General features: G+C 38.2%; 1 protein-coding gene across 12 annotated transcripts in view; it reads left to right on the forward strand.

The window, feature by feature from the left end:
* Positions 1-20470, forward strand: part of SNX25 (sorting nexin 25) — a 157419-nt gene that overhangs the window by 37442 nt on the left and 99507 nt on the right. For all 12 annotated transcript variants that reach the window (XM_063637662.1, XM_055276559.2, XM_063637661.1 and 9 more), the window contains exons 3-5: positions 8524-8740; positions 14098-14270; positions 16653-16839. In XM_063637662.1, coding sequence (XP_063493732.1) covers positions 8524-8740; positions 14098-14270; positions 16653-16839 — 577 coding nt within the window. The remainder of the gene's footprint in view (positions 1-8523; positions 8741-14097; positions 14271-16652; positions 16840-20470) is intronic.

Here is a 20470-nt window from a genome sequence, read left to right on the forward strand (position 1 = left end):
TGGAGTATCTGCTCAGCTCTTTGAGTCTTCCAGCTGTTGCTTTCCACTGGTCTCCTGTAGTCTTACCCCTATACATGTGTAGTTCACAGTTGGCAATGAATTTGAGAATCTGTACCCAGATTTCATGGCGTTTATTTCTTGCCTTTATTTTCAGCAGCCCTGGCAACTCTTAAATCTGTTTCCTGATGTATTAAAAGAAAAACACAAAAGACATTCTCTTCCAGTTTACTGCCTGTACCTCTAAGACTGCAGTTGTCTTTAGGGAAAAGCTGTATGTAAACATGGATCTTACCTAGTGCCATTCCTTTCTTTCAAATAGATTTCCTTCTAATTGCTTAGTTTGGTTGCTCTCAGTGCTTTTAAATACAGATGGTTCCTGATTTATGATAGTTCAGTTTATGGTTTTTTTTACTTTTGTGGGGTGGGATGGGGGCGTTATTAGGATGCAACTCCATCATAAGCTGAGGAACATCTGTAGTTTTTTAATATTTTTTTCCAGATTTCCGAATTATTTTCTATAGGAAGGTTAGTCAGATATAAGCTATTCTACCACTCCTGGAATTAGAACTCTGTCCTTAATATTAAAAAAAGTTTTAATTGTGTTAAAATAGACATAACATAAAATTTATCGTTATAACCATTTTAAGTATATAGTTCAATAATGTTGTGTGTGTGTGTGTGTGTGTGTGTGTGTGTGTGTGTGACAGAGTCTTGCTCTGTCGCCCAGGCTGGAGTGCAGTGGCATGATCTTGGCTCACTGCAACCTCCGCTTCCTGGGTTCAAGCAGTTCTTGTGCCTCAGCCTCCCAAGTAGCTGAGATTACAGGCGCACACCACCATGCCCAGCTAATTTTTGTATTTTTAGTAGAGACGGTGTTTCACCATGTTGGCCAGGCTGGTCTCGAGCTCCTGACCTGAAGTGATCCACTTGCCTCGGCCTCCCAAAGTGCTGGAATTACAGGCGTGAGCCACCGTGCCTGGCCTTAGTTCAGTAATGTTAAGTACATCCACATTATTGTGCAACCAATCTCTAGAACTGTTTTCATCTTGCAAAACTGAAACTCTTTACTTATTAAGTGACAACCCCTTTCTCTTCCTCCAGCCCCTGGTAACCACTGTTCTACTTTTTGTCCCTATGAATTTGACTACTCTAAGTATCTTACCTAAGTGGAATCATATAGTATTTGTCTGTTTGTGTTTGGCTTATTTTACTTAATGTCCTCAGGTTTCATCCATGTTGTAGCACGTGACAGGATTTCCTTCCGTTTTCAGGCTGAATGATATTCCATTATGTGTGTGTGTGTGTGTGTGTGTGTGTGTGTGTGTATGTGCCATATTTTGTTTATCCATTCACTCATCAGTGGACACTTGGGTTGCTTTCTACCTTTTGGCTATTGTAAATGATGCTGCTATGAACATGAGTGTCTCTTTAATTTTTGAAGACTTAGAAATTTCTCTTTACTTGGACATGACCTTTATTTTAGACCAGTTTGTTTCAGAAGTACTTATGGGGAAAAAAAAAGACAGAATAAGGGTTGAGACTTACTTGGCAAAAACATTATCCTCAAGCTAATTTCTATTCAGTGATCTCTTCTGAAAGGAAAATGTTTTCCAAAGCCTTTGGGTAAGTGTTTCAGTTTATTACACTTTGCTTTTTTTTTTTTTTTTTTTTAAACCACATTCTTAATGTTCACAATTTTTTTTACCTGTTCTTTGCTTTAAAGTGGTTTTCAGGGAAAAGCTGCTGAAGTTCAGCATTATATAATCTTAACAAAAGGAGAGCTAGTAGCTGCTAGAAAGTTAGTTATTGGGAGTAAAATTCACGCATTTGGCAGTAGTTCTTCAACAGCAACAACAACAACAAACAAAACTAGAATCACCTTCCAAGAAAAATTTGACCAGTTACTTTTATGGAGAATTAGAATCTAGAAATGTATATTGAGAAGGCTAAGAGGTTTCATCAGCATGTAGAAAATCTTTAGTGGTTATAATTTGCATCTCTGGAGTGGTTTGATTTACATTTCTAAACCTGACACCAATATATTTAATTGGAATTCAGAATGTTATTAACTAGCTATAATAGATTTAATATTAATCAAATTGAGGGTCTCTGTACATTTGCAAAACATTAAACAATATACTTGTTAAGGCTGTAGTAATTTAAATTCAGTTATACTAAATGCTTATGAAATATTTATCTAAAAATCTCCTCCTTGGAAGCTAATTTAAACTAGAGAACATTATGGTACCATTTTGTCTTTATATATCTATTTTATTGCTTTTAGAGTGTGTAATTTAAAAACATTTAAAGAGTTAATTACCATATAAGGCATGTGTGTGTGTCTGCGTGTATACATGTTCTACATGTTTGTGTGCTGATATTTTTCTCACTAAATTTGTGCTTGTGTTGTAGCTCAATATAAGTTAGGATTTAAGTCTTTACAGACTGAATTACAAAGAAGAAAGAAGTAATAGTCAAAAATGCAGAGCACAATAATATACTCCAGCTTTCTGTGGAACAATAAGAAATACTAAAGCTACAAATGCTGGAAGTTAAATGGCACACTTGAGGAAAGTGACCAAAGCATATGACTGCTCTGTTTTGTTAGCCAGTTTAAAATGTAAAACTATATTTTAGGGGTTCAGATCTAATATGAGTGAACTCTTCTTTTTGAGAAGTCAGAACAGTTACCCTTCTGTACCAGATAGCTTCAGAAGTTTCTCCAAAAGCTACATTTACCAGAAAACTGACAGAAGACAGGGAAAAAAAGACTTATAAAAATCTTTTTGACTTACTATTAAATCTCAATAGATCTATTGCCTAATTTTCACTAGCCTACCCTAAACTATCTCTAATGTGGACCAGATAATTTAATTGTATAATTATTGAGTACATGCCATTTGTTCAGTGGTGTGTTCAATCTTAAATTGAAAGTTTTTGAATTGAAAATATAATTCTTTTTCAAGACCTTGGGGATGCTGACCTCAGACGGTCTTATAAAAGACCCTGTCTGCCACGCAGAAAACTCCGAAAAACAACAAAACCCCAGACGCCACACACAAAAAAACCCACTGTCTGAATATCTTAGAATTAAATACCATTACCCTCATTTTTTACAATTAATGTTACATGTACATTTCAGACTTGTTTTTTTCTTTCTTTTTTTTTTTTTTGAGACCGAGTCTCACTCTGTTAACCAGGCTGGAGTGCAGTGGCATGATCTCAGCTCACTAACCTCTGCTTCCCGGGTTCAAGCGATTCTTGTGCCTCAGCCTCCTGAGTAGCTTGGGATTATAGGCATGAGCTACCGTGCCTGGCTAATTTTTGTATTTTTAGTAGAGGTGGGGTTTCACCATGTTGGCCAGGCTTGTCTTGAACTCCTGACCTCAGGTGATGCACACACCTTGGCCTCCCAAAGTGCTGGGATTACAGGCGTGAGCCACCATGCCCAGCCTACATATACATTTCAGAGTGAGCACATTTCAGCTAGTTTTGATTGGCTCTTAATGCTTTTCTGAATTTCAGTGGTAAATATGCCTATAAGTAATTGTTATACACAGGGTCATAACTTGAAAACAATCATAACAGTGGAAGATACTGCAAGGTCATTGTCAAAGTATAACGGAAGTTTTATGGAGAACAGAACTTTTATATAGAACTTTTAACAGCTTTGGAACAGGTCCTAGATAAGGCAAACCTTATGTGGTAGTCTTTTTTTCCAAGGCCCACTGTATGGCTGTTCTAGATGTCTGGCTGTCTGGGAGTTAGATGGTGGCACAGAGGAAGCAAGGCTCACATGACTTCTCCCACCCTTTAGAAAGCTCAGCTCATCGAGTTCTAGTTCATGCCCTTCTCCCAGTGACATGCAATATGTATCCTTTTTTTTTATTGGATAAATAAATAGCTCTATCAATCACATAAACTAATAACCCCAAATCTTTCTAGAAGATAACTTTCCATTGCATTTTGAAACTTTACAAACCATAAAAGACCATCTAAATGAAAAATAGAATTGTTGTTGTTGTTGTTGTTTATCATTGTCGTCTTAGACAAGTTTCTGGTTGAATGAGGACTGTCTCTTTGTTCTAAGAGACCCAGGTGGTGGACTTTTATGACCCATGGGGCTCTACCTCCTGGGCAGAACATGTATCTCTGAATTGTATTTCTGAATTGCTCAGGGGAAAAGGCAAGGGTAGAAAAAGCCCTCTTGAAGCTCTCTTTCTTATACTGTTTACTTAGCTCATTCCTTGTTCTGAAAATTTGTGGGTAGCAATTACGTAACATCCTGTTGTCTAGACTAACGCGGGAGCCTTTTAACTTGCATCCTCATCTATAGTTTTTCTCTACTGTGTTACCCTAAATCCTATTTTTAGGTTAACCTAACTAAAACTAAAGTTCCAATCTTGTTACTTCATTCTCTCTAATCTCCAGTGGCCTCCTTTTTGCCTACTCATTTCTTTGAGAGCAGTTCTAAAACTAGATATACTTGAATGATAATAGCACCTGAATTTGTATTGGGTGTTATCACGCCTTTAGAAGAAAGATTTTTTTGCCTAGTAGTGAGGATAAGTGTTCTTTCATTTCTCATTGTGATTAATTGTATTGTTTCTGTGTATTTCTTTTTTTTCTTTAGTTGGCGTCTTGATCTTGAATGTTTATTTCTTAGTAAAAGCCATGAAATAATTTTATGGTTACGAATTTCTCTGTCTCCTTAAGTTGACCCGTAGGGTATGTTTTAAAGTATTTTGTTCATATGTGTACTTGTGTAAATTAGTTTATATGGTTATATAATGTATATTTAGAATCACGGCTTTTTTTTCTTCTTCTTCTTTTTTTTTTTTTTTTTTGAGACCGAGTCTCGCTCTGTCGCCCAGGCTGGAGTGCAGTGGCACAATCTCGGCTCACTGCAACCTATGCCTCCTGGGTTCAAGTGATTCTCCTGCCTCAGCCTCTGGAGTACCTGGGATTACAGGCGCCTGCCACCAGGCATGGCTAATTTTTGTATTTTTAGTAGAGACAGGGTTTTACCACGTTGGCCAGGCTGGTCTGGAACTCCTGACTTCAGGTGATCTGCCTGCCTCAGCCTCCCAAAGTGCTGGGATTACAGATGTAAGCCACCACGCCCAGCCCATACTTTTTAAGTTATATATAGTTTTTTGATACTTAGCTTGAAGAGAGGTGTCGTTGCTGAGATTACAAGTGTGAGCCACCTCGCCTGGCCTCACTCGTTGGTTCTGTTTGTGTCTTGTACAGCAGTTTTATAAAGTACAGCCTTTTACATATATTTTTTCATGTAAATGTGTTTTAAACAAACTGGATATCCAGTGGACGAGGATGCTATTTTCGGTTTTGCCTGTCTTTTACTCATGCAGCTTATCTTGTTTACCTATGTGCAGGACTACAGTGTGCTGAGTAGAAAGAGTGACTGGCAGGTAGGAGACGTGGCTTTGCCACCTCTTTGAGCAAGTTACTTCACTTCTTTGAGCCTCAATTTCCTGAAGGGATGAAACTCACTTACTATGTAGAAACCGTGGTCTATTTGTTTGTTGCCAATAAATGAGATTATAGGATCAACCCATTCCTGTTTTTGCAGTTTCATCTGGGTCAGAAACCATTTCCGCTGTTTTTCCTTAATGGAATAGTACGATTAGGGTTGAGATGTAGCTACTTTTTGCAAAACCTAGAAAACATTACAGCCATATGTTCAAATTAATATCTGAAAATGAGCAGAAAATGACTGAGAGTTTCATATGCCTTGTTTTCTGGTTTTGCTTTTGTTTTACCTTCTTTTTTGTGTCCAGTGCTTAGTGATATGGATAGTGATTCTACCTTACATACTAGAAGCCCTCTATAAATTTTATTTGCTGAGTAGTAAAAGATTGAGGTAGTATCTTTTTTTCTGTCTTTGGCAATCAATTGTTCTCAGCTGGAAGACACAGTTTTCTTATCCCTACAACTGAGGCCACTGGAATCACTCTGAAAATTTATCTAAACCTTTGTATCAGTTTGTGAACAAAAATCTTAATGCTGTTGCATGTTTTTGAGATTTAAAATGCTGTTTTATAAATTGTTATAAAGCTGAATTGCAAAAATACTGGAAATGTGAAAAAACATTGAATGTACTTCCTTGGTTGATATTTCAACCATGAAAAAAGCCATCATAGAATATTAATACCAAAATTATGCTTCCTTTGACCTGTAGGCACTTGCAAATATGTGATTCCATTGCCATTCAGTTTTCTAAGAAAAGTGACTCTCCCTCTCTCCACCCTCCAATCCCTCCCCACAGAAAGCTCACCTAAATTTCTTTTCTTTTTTTTTTTGAGTAGGGTTTTGCTTGCTCACCCGGGCTGGAATGCAGTGGCGCTGTCTTGACTCACTGCAACCTCCACCTCCCAGGCTCAAATGATCCTCCCGCCTCAGCCCGAAGTAGCTGGGAATATAGGCATCCACCACCACACCCGACTAATTTTTGTATTTTTTGTAGAGATGGGGTTTTGCCATGCTGCCCAGGCTGATCTCAAGCTCCTGGGCTCAAGTGTTCCTCCCACCTTGGCCTTCCAAAGTTCTGGGATTACAGGAATGAGCCACTGTGCCCAGCCAGTTTATTATTCTGAAGCTTCTAAATTGGTGTGTAGTGGCCAAGATGAATAACATGAACCCCAAATTCTAGGCTAAAAAATTATTTGACACTTATAGGTTAGTTGTTCGTAGGGAATTGTGAAGTAGATCTGGTTCACGTAGGATTCCTGGGGATAAAGTAGTGTGCAGACAAGCAAAGAAAAGCAGCAGGATAAATTATTTACCTGAAATGACATCTGCAATTAAGCCAAATCAAATAATGTTTGAAAAATGAAAAAAAAAAAAAAAAAAACTCTGAGAAATAAGAAGTGATAAAAAATAACCTTGGTACCCTCGAGGTGGAGCAGGATTGTGTTGCTAAATGTTTTTCTCCCTTGGAGCCCTGTGGGGAGTCACCACCAAGCCCACTAATATTTTATTTTTCAAAAGACCTGGCTTCTTGCAAACATCACACTGGCTTCACCTTCTTTCTAAATAGGCTTTAGAAACTGTGCTGTCCAACACAGTAACCACTAGACAATGTGGCTGTTGAGTGCCCCAAATGTGTCTGGTCCAAATTGAGATTGCTGAAAGAATAAAACATATACCAGATTACAGAGCGCAGTACGAGAAAAGCAAAGTATGTTATTTTCAAAATATGAGTTTTAAATATTGATTGCATGTTGAAATAATATTTTATATATATTTTGTTAAATGAATATATTATTAAAGTGAATTTTACCTGTTTCTTTTTACTTTTTTATTTTTATTATCTTATTTTTTATGAGCTTTTTGTTGTGGTATCTTTTTACTTTTTTAATGTGTCTTCTAGAAAACTTAAAACTTACATATGTGGCTCTCATATTCATATTAGATAGCACTGGTCTATGGCTAGGCTTTTGTAATTCCAAGGCGCAGAATTAAGAACACAGGCACTAGAAATCTTCCAAAGAAGGCGATTGGCCACAGAGGCTGAGCCTAGTGTGATATCCAAGACTGATTTATGGGATTCTTCCTAGGTTAGTTGAGGTCTTGTTAGGAGATAGAAACCACACTGTAATTGAACAGAGAAAGTTAAATATAAAGAATTATTAATGTACAACATGGGATTAAGTACTAAGGAGTAAAGAGAACACTAAAGAATAAGGAAGAGCAGATATTGGGAGCAGCCATTCCTGCTAGGACTGAGGCAGAGCACCTTAGGACAGAACAAATTTGGAAGAAGTTTCTTTCTTTACCGTTGGATTGAGATCCAGGCCTTGGAGAAGGCACAACCTTGGCCCACTTGATGGTGAAGAAGCTTGAGCAGATACCACCGGCGAGGGAGAGCCACCCATAGGATGCCAGCAGAATTCTGTGGGAAGCTGCCCGGTGGATGGCATTGGAACTTGCTGTTGGGGTGAACACCATCGGGTGCCATGCCTGCTGCTAAATATGGCAGGAACAGTCAGAGAAGAACACACAGGAACTGGGGAGAGCAGCCCCTTCCTCCTCCAGTTGCCCTCCAGCATGTGCTACTGACACACTTAACATTATGCCAGTGTGCAAAGAAACTGACAGCGTTTGCAGGGCCCAGCTCCAGTATCATAAAGCAGGGCAAAAAGGCTGAATTCGGAGCAAAGAGACAATAGATTGATATCAGGTACACTTCATAAGTGTATGGCCACTACATAAGATGCTCTGATTTTTTAAGAAATTTAGGTAGTTTGGCACCGAGATAGAATATTTTAAAATAGGGCTCTGTAGGAAAATTTAGGACATGGTCACCGTACCTAAACGTTCTAGTTAGATGAGAATCTTCCGTCTTAAAAGACTTGGGAATTCTCAGGAGTTCTGTTTTCTCCTCTCTTTAATTTTACACAGTGAATATTAAATAGTAGGTGGCCAGTTTCCAGTAGAAATGCAGTCTTGGTGTTTGCTTCTTTCATTTATTTTACTCATTGCTTTGTTTATTCCTGGTAGTGTTCGACTACAGTTATAGAGATTACATTCTGTCCTGGTATGGAAACCTCAGCAGAGATGAGGGACAACTTTACCATCTGCTCTTGGAAGACTTTTGGGAAATTGCCAGACAGCTGCACCACAGACTGAGTCACGTGGATGTGGTTAAAGTTGTCTGTAATGATGTTGTGAGGACTTTACTCACTCACTTCTGTGACCTGAAAGCTGCTAATGCCAGGTAACTGTTATAAGCAACTTATCCCCTTTTTTTGCGTTAATTTTTTTTTAATTGAGTAAGGGGTCAAAGTCAAGATAAAACTCTAGAATATTCTGCCTATTGCTGGCATTCGCTTGAAAATATAGATTTATTAAGAGGGAATAATTGTGTTCTGGTAGTTTTTTTTTACTTTCTGCTGGAAACCCACTTTATAAATACAATTAATTCTATAAATAAACAGTAAAATGAATTTCACTGAGCCAGCACTGTGATGATCTTATAGTATTATGAGTACTAGAAATAAAAAATTTAAATGTAGTGTTTTCTAATATGAACAGTGTGAATGAGTTTACAGTATTTAGACAAATTTAAATATGGTTCATGTTTCTTTTTGTGAGTCCTGTGTTGAGCTCTGTTGCATCACAATATCCTGAAAACTGATTTTCAAAGGTACTTAATATTGGAGCTTCTGGGCTTTAACTAGAGAAATTTCTTTATGAAAGTAGCTAATATTTAGGCTTGTTAGCCCTTTCTGTTGTTGCATACATAACAGTTGTACACGTTGGAGCTTGTGGGCTTTGACGAGAGAAATTTCATTATGAAAGTGGCTAATATTTAGGCTTGTTAGCCCTTTGTATTGTTATGTACATAACAGTTGTACATAAAAAGCTGTCTAACTGAAATGAGTAGCCTTCTGCCTGTGTGGATATGGACATGGTTGCAACAGGAATGGGAACAGTTAATGTGGCCTATTCTCACTTTCAGGGAAGAGATAAAGTATGTAGATGACGTCACCCTTCTGCCCTGTGATGCTCTTCTTGTGGGGGACCTTGCTGCTGAATGCGGCTGTGCAGCAGGTCTCCATTCCCAGCTGTATTGCCCCTTCGTGTGACTTTTCTTCCCTCCGTCAGGTTTATGAGGCCAAAATCCACAGAGCTGTGACATGACCACTGTTTTCCAGCTTGCTGCCCCAGTGTTTTGTGAACTTTTTTTTAAAACTATGACCTACTGTGAGAAATTCACTTGATATTATGACCCCGTTTCATAAAACAGTACTTTTGTTACCTCTAATAACGTTGACACTTTTTTTAACGTTTTTTAAGAAATAATGTTTAAGACCAACTCAATTTTATTTTCTTACTTAAAAGTCACAAACCATGGTTTGAAAACCATTACTGTAAAGCAGTGGTTCTCAGACTTTTTGTTCCCAGAATTTCTCTACATTCTTAAAAGTTTCTGAGAATTTCAAAGAGCTCATTTCTATGGGTTCTATCTAGTGGTGAGCTGGAGCTGGCTTGTACTGGCATGCAGGAGTGAACTGTGCACAGTCTTCCCAACTTTTAGTTCAGTTATACCAGATTGGTAGCTTGAAATGGGCCATGGTGAGAGTATTTACACCATGGAATGGGCAGATGATCCAAATCAGAGCATTTATTTCCTCAGGAGAGCCAACATTTGCCAGTTCACTACTCATCGTATCTATTGGTATTTACCATATTTGATATTTAAAAACTAAGAATTTTAAAAAGTGCAAGGGTACACAGGACACTTTTCCTTAGCCATGGGAGTGATGATGCCATTTCACGTCATGTAGCTTGAGGAAACTACTATGCTTGGAAGAATGAGAATGAAAAAGACAAATGACCTGTTTATATTACTATAGTTTTAACATCCCAGATCCCCTGCAAGGATCTTGGGACACCCAGGAGTCTCTGGACCACCCTTTGAAAACTGCTGCTTATAGAGAAAGTAACTTCCAGTAAGCGGGGAGGGGTGTGAATTAATAAGGAAAGTGAGAGAAATAGGACTCGAGTTACCTCCTAGAGTCTCAAAAGCTTCAGCCTCTCCTTTCGAAGTGTTCACCAACCTCTGCAAGCACCTGCTAAGTTGCTGTGCTATCCGTTATTTCAAGTGTTCCATAGTTCCACCTGATAAATACTATGAAAGACTTGTTTGAATTCAGGGAAAGCTCATTTGAAAGTATTTAAATGATGGTCCAGTAGAGGACAGTATTCTGCCTGCCTGTCTGTCTGTCTGTCTGTCTCTCTCTCTCTCTCTCTATATATATATATATATATACACACACACGTATATATATACACACACACATATATATATATAATTTTTTATTTTTATTTTTACAGACAGCCTCACTCTTTGCCCAGGCTGGAGTGCAGTGGTGCGATCTTGGCTCACTGCAACCTCCACTTCTCTGGTTCAAGAATTCTTGTGCCTTAGCCCCCTGAGTAGCTGGGATTATAGGCATGTGCCACCACACCCAGCTACATTTTGTATTTTTAGTAGAGATGGGGTTTCACCATGTTGGCCAGGCTGGTCTCGAACTCTTGACCTCAAGTGATCCACCTGCCTCAGCCTGCCAAGGTGCTGGGATTACAGTGAGCCACTGTGCCCCGCTTGAGGACAGTATTTTAAATCAATGTTTATTCTAGTTAGAAAACCGATGGGTTTAGATTTGGGAGAAGAGCAAGTGGTTAGAAAAATTCAGTGGTTTTATGATTATCTAATTTCAACATGAGAATATATTTTTCATCCAGACATTTACTAGCTTTTGAAATTACTTCTTTTGTGGATAATATAAAGATATGGATAAAGCATCAGAATAATAGAAACAGAAAGTGATTTAATATTACAAGCTCCTTCTCTTTGGGCTTCTAATTTTCTTATGTCAAGGGTAGATTTATTTTACTGGCATCTGGGCTATGCCTAGAAGCTGTAGTTTATGATAAAAAATAAAGAACAAAATAAAGAAAAAAAATTCTGCCATATTTCTCCTGGATTATGGATATTTGAAAAAGTACCAGTAGGTCACTGGCATTTTTTATATAGATGATTGTGTCCTGGAGAACTAATATTGTCTGTGTAGCATCTTATACAAACCATACAATGAGACCAGCAGACAGTGAGTCCAGGTTTAATGGCAAATATGTGTATCTGCCTGCCCCAGGTGAACAGGGCTCTTGTCCTAGAAATCTCCAGTAGTGTGCAGATCTCTATTGGCTGCAGAATGACTTTGGTAGCCTGGGTAGCACCCAACTGAATTGGCCACTATCAGACAAACGATAATAAATTGCCTCAATAAAACAACACGTCCTTTAGTTGACTGTTGGGTAATTGTTTGTGGAGGCAGCTTTCCGGTCACCCTGTGTTTATTTCTAGGCTATCATTCTATTGCTGCTTTAAGCCGATCTATATCACATTTAATTCTTGCCTCTGCTTCCTCTTCCTTTGTCCCATCTGTCTTGCTCCAGCATGTTTTGGGAAAATCTAAAAATGATTGCTTTTATACTATTATTTCAATAGCATCTTTAATTTCATAGTTTTCTTCTTTGCTGGTCAAGTACTGGCATGCAGTTTGAGGGAAAAAAAGAATGTTTTTGTTCACGTGTTTTCCTTCTTTATCTCTGAAATGTTCTTTTTCATCTTTGTAATTTCTGATTGTGTAATGTAAAGAGTTGGGACTTGAGATCGAAACAGAACAGGACTTGAGAGAGTTGTTTCTACCTTTTACTACCTCTGTGATGTTGACAGTTCACATAATCATTCAGATCTTAATTTTCTCATCTATAGAATACACGTGATGATGTCTACTTTTTGGTATAGGTGGGAGGATTAAGTCATTGTACATTTGAAACTTTTTAAATAAAAGATTAATGTCCTTTTGCTCACTCAAGGAATGAGAACCCAGAGGTAAGTAGTAGGAATTACGGCAAACAAATGATTGATCCACACAGAACACAGTAAGGATGCTGCAAAGACTGATGCTACAACCCACCAGAAGGCTAGTAGATGTCTCCTGCCACAGAAGCAGCGCCACCCCTCATAATGCTTTCTTGGCTTTAGAGCAATACGTGATGTCCACTTTCTAGAGCACATCATAGGAATATCCTGCTCAGAGTTAGTGGAAGGATTCCAGGGAGAGATCTGCCTTTCCTTTTTCCATAGATCAAGCTGCTTTGGCCAGCCCTCTGGCCTTTGGCTCAGTCAGAAGTATTTTCCTTCACTTAGCTGTAGGAGGGAGAGGAACTTGTGGCAGTCTGAGTACCAGGCTCCTTTATTATCTGCCTTCCACTGTTACGGAGAAGGGACTGTGTACCGTTGGAGACAGATTTTGATATTATTTAAATAAGCTTCTCTTGGAAAAGTGTTTTTTTTCCCAACTTCCTCCAGTGCTTATTAACTAAATATATATTTATAAAAAGAATTACCTTTAAAAGTGCTTGACATGATAAAGGAGTAGCATTTTAATCTTACTATATTGAAATATCAACCTAGCCGGCAGCAAAGCTGGAGTTTAAAATAATTGAAGATGCCATTTTTAAAAAGTCAACATATCAGTATATGCATAAAGGCTTATTCTAAAAATTTCTTTTCATGTCGTTGGCTTTCCACATTAGGATAGAATTCCTTCATGTTGTACAAGACAGAGGAAACCTTTCTTTTCTAGTGTTATACACTCTAGAAACTAGTCTTCAGTCTCCACTGCAAAAATAAATTTCAGTTAACACCTGAGAGGCATCGGTCATAAACTAGTACTAATATGCACTAGTTTCATTTCCTGTGTGGTACCTACTATGTGTCTCTCCCTCTGTTTCATGTTTTTTCTCAGTGTTAGCTACTAGTTACTGTAAAAATCTCTTATATTTTGCCTCCTTATCTAGAATATATTAGAAAAAGCAGCATCTCAGGCTTTCTTGAATCACTATGAAGATACTATGGGAAGGGAAGTATAGAAAGTTCTGTTTTCCAGCCTTCTTCACTCAGATCCTCCAAATTAATGTTCCTGGGATGGAGTCAGTACTGACAGGGAAGTGCACAACCAAGGTTGTCAAGACTGGTTGAAAAATACTTTGGAGCCTCACAGAAGGCAATTTGCCATCAAATTAGAAAACGTCGAGTTTATAGACCCTCTAGCTCACTAGAAATACCTGTAGACTTTTTATCCTATTATCTCCCAGTCAGAAAGCAGGCTGGCAACTCTGGTTTATGGTTTTTTAGGTTTTTTTGAAAAATGAAGCTGCAGGTCATATTTAAGAAAACATCTAGAAGACTTAAAAATTACTTAAATAAATACTCCTACCTTTTTAGATTGTTCCTATGATTTTGGAGTTATATAGGCCCTTTGATGCTACTGAAGTTCATTGTTATGATTTCATTTGAAATCCAAAAAAGGCCATGTGTTTGCATTTATTCTAGCAAAAGTTTTCCCGATGAGTTGATGGTTGAGGAAATTTGATTATTTAGGAGATGGCAGTTACTATAACCAATGTGTTTCTCATTTGAAATATTTTTTACCTAATAGTACATAATTGAATTGTTTCTAGAAAGTTCTTTCCTTCTTTTTCACTCTCTTTATTTAGACATGAGGAACAGCCAAGACCTTTTGTGTTGCACGCATGCTTGAGGAACTCAGATGATGAAGTAAGATTTCTACAGACGTGTTCTCGGGTTCTGGTGTTTTGTCTCCTCCCCTCAAAGGATGTGCAGTCTCTCAGCTTATGTATAATGCTTGCAGAAATTCTCACAACAAAAGGTAGACTTATACAGTTGATTTTACTAATTCAATAAGTGTGCAAACTAATGTGCTACATGCAGACCTTATTTACTGTTGAACATATGGGATTTGAAGTATTTTCAAAATCTTGTTTATATGTCTCTAAAAGTATTTGGCCATACAGGATAAACTTAAATTTTTAATATGACATATCACCAAATGCACAGTCCATTATGTTGTATGTTTTGACACAGAAAACCAGTTTTTATGCTCTCCACAGGGAAGCATTCATTTGGGATAGCTTTTGAGTTATCTAGGCCAATAATATATACATTAATGAAAGTGTGTGTGTGTCTGTGTGTGTGTGTATCTATATCATATCCATAGTATGTATGTTTATATATTACATATGTGTATGTGTGTATTCAAATTCCCTTTTTTTTTTTTAATAGACATGGGGGTCTTACTATGTTGTGCAGGCAAGTCTTGAACTCCTGGGTTCAAGTGATCCTCCCACTTCGGCCTCCCAAATTGCTGAGATCACAGGTGTGAGCAACCATGCCTGACCACAGTCAAATTCTGATTAGCATATTTACTTAAAATATCTTTGCTATATGATTTATTGATAATGCCCATACAGTAATGCATTGCTTAACAACAGGGATGTGTGCGAAGAAATGTGTCACTAGACAATGTCATTGTGCAAATATCATAGAGTGTACTTGCACATCTACATGGGATAGCCCACTACACGTGTAGGCAATATGGTGTAGCCTATTGCTCCTAGACTATAAACCTGTACACCACATTACTCTACTGAATACTGTCAGCAATTGTAATGCAATGGTATTTGTGTATCTAAATATAGAAAAGGTACAGTAAAAATATGGTATAAAAGATAAACAATAGTACACCTGTATGGGACACTTACCATGAATGGAGCTTGCAGGACTGGACGTTGCTCTGAGTGAGTCTGAGTGAGTGGGGAGTGACTCTGAAGGCCTGTGTGCACCACTGCAGACTTCACAAACAGTGTACGCTTAGGCTACACTAAATTTATTTAAAATTTTATTTTCTTCAGTAAATTAACCTTAGCTTACTATAATTTTTTTTACTTTATGAACTTTTAATTTTTTAAACTTTTTGACTCTTCTGTAATAACAGTCATTTATCATCATTATCAAGTATTATGTGCTGTACATAATTGTATGTGCTGTATTTTTATACTATTGGCAGTGCAGTAGGTTTGTTTACACTAGCTTGACGTCATTAAATGGTAGAAAATTGTCAGCTTCATTATAATCTTATGGGGGCCACTGTCATATATTCAGTCTGTTGTTGACCAAAATGTCTTTATGTGGCGCATGACTGTACATAATTTTGTGAAATTGGAATAAATAAAAAGGAACTGTACCAAAATATAATGTGATTACTAGAAAAAAGTTAACTATATCCCGGGAAATGCTTAGTCAGGATGAGAGAAACTTTCCCTATCTCAGTCTCAGACAAATAGCATTGCATTTGAGATGCAGTGATTATCTCATTTATTATCTCAGGATAAGCCAGCTGTACCCATCAGCTATTATAACCAACCACAGAGAAAAGAGGAAATTTCTAATCTAAAGTTACAAGGATGGCTTTGTAATAGTGTCATTGACTTTTTAACTTCCTCTCTGAGGTCTGTTTTAACCAGTTGGGGAGAATGTTGACTTTCATCCTTTGGCAGACTAAGCTTGTCAAAACGTATTGAGCCTTATAAAATAAATAAAAGAAAAAAAATCAGCGTACCTAATTTTTTTGCTTGTTGTTATTTTTTGGTTCTTTGTTTTTTGAGATGGAGTCTCGCTCTGTCGCCAAGGCTGGAGTGCAGTGGCGCGATCTCGGCTCACTGCAACCTCCGACTCCCGGGTTCAAGCGATTCTCCTGTCTCAGCCTCCTGAGTAGCTAGGATTACAGACATGTGCCACCATGCATGGCTAATTTTTGTATTTTTAGTAGTGATTGGGGTTTCACTGTGTTAGCCAGGCAGGTCTCGAACTCCTGACCTCAAGTGATCCACCTGTCTCAGCCTCCCAAAGTGCTGGGATTACAGGCGTGAGCCACCACACCCGGCCTTAATTTTGATAGTTTTGTTAGCAACTTGAGTTCCAAATGACTTCCCTTCATTATTCCTTTACATTTAACTTATTTATTAAAATGAGAACTTGATTATAGCCATAGATGATAACATATTTGGAGGGATAGGCAGCCGTATGTGTGCGTGTGTGTACATTTTTGAATTGTTTATTGTATTATATAGATATTCCCCTGTTTGGCTACTTGAAAAATGTTTTCCAAATGTAGATTCAATTATGTGATATATAAACAGTTCCCTTAAAGAAGAATACCTTTCTCAGTGGCGATTTCTTCTTCTTCCTGTAGTCTTGAAGCCAGTAGTGGAGTTACTGAGTAATCCAGATTACATTAACCAGATGCTGCTTGCCCAGCTGGAGTACAGAGAGCAGATGAATGAGCGTCACAAGAGAGCCTACACCTATGCCCCCTCTTATGAGGACTTCATCAAGCTCATTAACAGCAACTCTGATGTGGAGTTCTTGAAGCAACTAAGGTATTTGGTCTTCAAGTACAGCACAGCAACAGCTACTGATTATCATCCCCTGCCTAGTTAGGTTTAAAAAAAAAAAAGTAGTTGTCAGGGAAGCAGAAATAAAACAAGTCTATAAATCTTACTATTTAGTGACAGCTAAATTTATCCAGCATCTCCTTAACAGTGTAATTAGAATGAATTTTTTCAAAGTATTAGGTTTTTCAAATACAGTTGACTCTTGAACAATTTGGGAGTTGGGGGCACCCACACTCCCCACTGCCCCCACCCCCAGTCAAAAATCACATATAACATTTGACTTGGGCCGAGCACAGTGTCTCACACCTGTAATCCCAGCACTTTGAGAGGCCGAGGTGGGCGGATCACTGGAGGTCAGGAGTTCAAGACCAGCCTGGCCAACATGGTGAAACCCCGTCTCTACTAAAAATACAAAAATCAGCTGGGTGTGGTGGCGCATGCCTGTAGTCCCAGCTACTCAGGAGGCTGAGGTATGAGAATCACTTGAACCTGGGAGGCAGAGGTTGCAGTGAGCTGAGATCACACCACCGCACTCTAGTCTGGGTGACAGAGTGAGACTCTGTCTAAAAAAAAAAAAAAAAAAAGACTCTCCAAATACTTAACTACTAAATACCTTACTGTTGACCAAAGCCATACCAATAACATAAACAGTTGATTAGCACATGTCTTGTATGTTATATGTATTATATACTGTATTCTTACAATAAAGTAAGCTAGAGAAAAGAAAATATTATGAAAATCAGAAAGAGAAAATATATTTACTATGCAGTAAGTGGAAGTAGATCACCATAAAGGTCTTCACCCTCATCTCTTCACATGGAAGTACGCTGAGGAGGAAGAGAATAAGGAGGGGTTTGTCTTGCTGTCTCGAGTGGCAGAGGCAGAACACAATCCTGTATAAGTGGACTCATGCGGTTCAAACCTATGTTTTTCAAGAGTCAGCTGTAATGAGGCTATAATAGATTGAAAGCTCTTCAGATGTCGGGAGTACCTGCTTAGCTGCTCAGATGACTACCTTAGAAAAGCATTGGAAGGACATCAGAAGGAGATGATGTCTTTTTAAATTACAGAGTAGAACATTGTGTTGGTTTTTGTTTGTCTTGGACAGTACAGAGGCTCGGGTTTGGAAATAAGAGGTTCTAGATTAATTATTTTGAGAAAACACATTTGAAAATACCATAGGAGTATCTTTTATAGGGCAGCACAATGTCCCTTGTTATACCTGAGATATTTTAGGGGGTGAGTGTGTATTTTTGTGTTTTTTTTTTTTTTTTTTTTGAGACGGAGTCTCGCTCTTTCACCCAGGCTGGAGTGCAGTGGCGCGATCTCGGCTCACTGCAGGCTCCGCCCCCCTGGAGTTCACGCCATTCTCCTGCCTCAGCCTCCCGCGTAGCTGGGACTAGAGGCACCTGCCACCTCGCCCGGCGAATTTTTTGTATTTTTAGTAGAGACGGGGTTTCACCGTGTTAGCCAGGATGGTCTCGATCTCCTGACCTCATGATCTGCCCGCCTCGGCCTCCCAAAGTGCTGGGATTACAGGCGTGAGCCACCACGCCCAGCCCATTTTTGTGTATTTTTAATAGTATGTACACATTTAGTATGATTATATAGTAATATCTAGTTTGTGAATTTTCTAGGCTTCTGTTTCTCTACCCTTCTTTTTAATGTTCCCAAATGATAATACATGGGAAAGAAAGAAAACTTTTATATGTTCGTTTTGCTTTTTATTAATAATTTTGGTAAATCCCTGATGGAAAAGTAAAATATTGGTTGAAATCGGGTGTTTGAATTAGTTGAGGTTTTTAAACTTGTGACATTCGCTTTTGAACTAGGGTTAACATTAAGATGACTCATGCTATTTAATTTTCTGATTCGAATAAAACACCATCTAAGGAGGCACAGACGTAGATGGCACTGTGTTCTTATACATGGTGTCATATGTTAATCTAGGTGTCACAAATACATAATGACGGATTCAATTTACAAATACATACTCAAATATATAATGACGGGTTCAGTGTAAATGGATTTGTTTACAAGTAATTTAATTTTGGGTATAATATATATCTGATATAATATCTGGAGATTTTATGTTTCTCTTGCCGTGCATAATTTTGAATAGGTTACATGATATTCTTTATAGATTTGTTTTTCTTTATGTCTGAGTCTAGACATTTCTTTTTCGTAAGTGTGACGCTTAAGCTAGAACCCAAGAGCCAGTATTCCAGGTTTGTTATGTGAGGCTTACAGGTCACATCCACTCAAGTCATCCTTATCATAATGTCCTCTGATTCCTTTTAAAGCATCATTCTATAAAAGTGAAAGAGCTCAGTGGTACAACACCCTTGTTGCCTCTCCTCTCCCTAAAACTGTACTCACATACACACACACACACCCCCCAAACTCTAGTTGTAGGGATGCTATTCAAACCTATACTCGAATACTCATCAACCTGGTGCTTTCATGCCTGCTGTTCCTGGATTTGCTCTGCGTGGTGTGACAAGGTAACATGATGACTATGCCCCATAACATGATAAATTCTTCCTAAGACATTGTTTATGAACAGATAACTCATGTTGATAATTTGTGGCTTCATGGAATTCCTGAGCATTTTTCTGTTACCAAATAGTCTTTCCACAGTAAAGGCAGATGTGGACTATTTGGTAACCCCAAGCGAGTTTAAGATAACAATCCAGAGTCGATAGTGGCAGATGAAGAGAATCAGTATTTCTTGTTCTTACAGACTTGTGGATGAGTGTTCTATTTTGTGTGCCAAACTGAAGATTCCAGCCTGCACATAGGGACGTATTTAATAGTTAATGGAGGAAACAGAAAGGCATCAGATTTTTTTTTTTTTTTAAGAGACAAGGTCCTGCGGTGTTGCCCACACTGGTAACAGTCCTCCTCCCTCAGCCTTCCAAGTAGCTAGGACTACAGGCGAGCTAGTGATTTTTTAAAAATCAGAACTAGTTATTTTGAATGATCTATTACTGGTTCTCTAGCACCATCTGTTATTTTATATCTTAACACAGTTTCTGTATTGTAAGATGAATGAATCTTGGTAAGAATTAATGGTTTATCTTCTTCAAAATGTACCAGCCAAAGATTCAGAACTATTTAAATACTATATACAGTTCATCATCTGGTAGATAAAGAAGTAGCTCAAAAAAAAAAAAAAAAAATCTCAGCACTTTGGGAGGCTGAGGAGGGCAGATTGCTTGAGCCTGGCAGTTCAAGACCAGCCCGGGGAACATGGCGAAAACCCCGTCTCTACAATAAAAAACAATAAAACTATGGTGTACACTGCCCCAGGATGATTGAACAGCTTACTTTTATTGCAGTAGACACATCATGGATTGCCTTAACTTGATTGACCAAAGATTACACCGAAGTTCTGATTTTACGTTTTTCCTTTCCCTTCTACTATGTGATGAAACAAAAATAGTGTGAGCCCTTAATCTTTCTCAAAGATCACTTCCTCTTGACGTCATAAATAGGGCAAGATTAAAAGGATAGCACCTGGGTGCCCTGGGAAGCAGGCCCTTTGGTCTTGAGCACTGAGGGACTTAAGAGGCAGTAGAAGTGCTAAACTGAAGAGTGCCTTTTAAAAAATGAG

The sequence above is a fragment of the Symphalangus syndactylus genome, chromosome 4 (assembly GCF_028878055.3).
Source record: "Symphalangus syndactylus isolate Jambi chromosome 4, NHGRI_mSymSyn1-v2.1_pri, whole genome shotgun sequence".
Lineage (NCBI taxonomy): Eukaryota > Metazoa > Chordata > Mammalia > Primates > Hylobatidae > Symphalangus > Symphalangus syndactylus.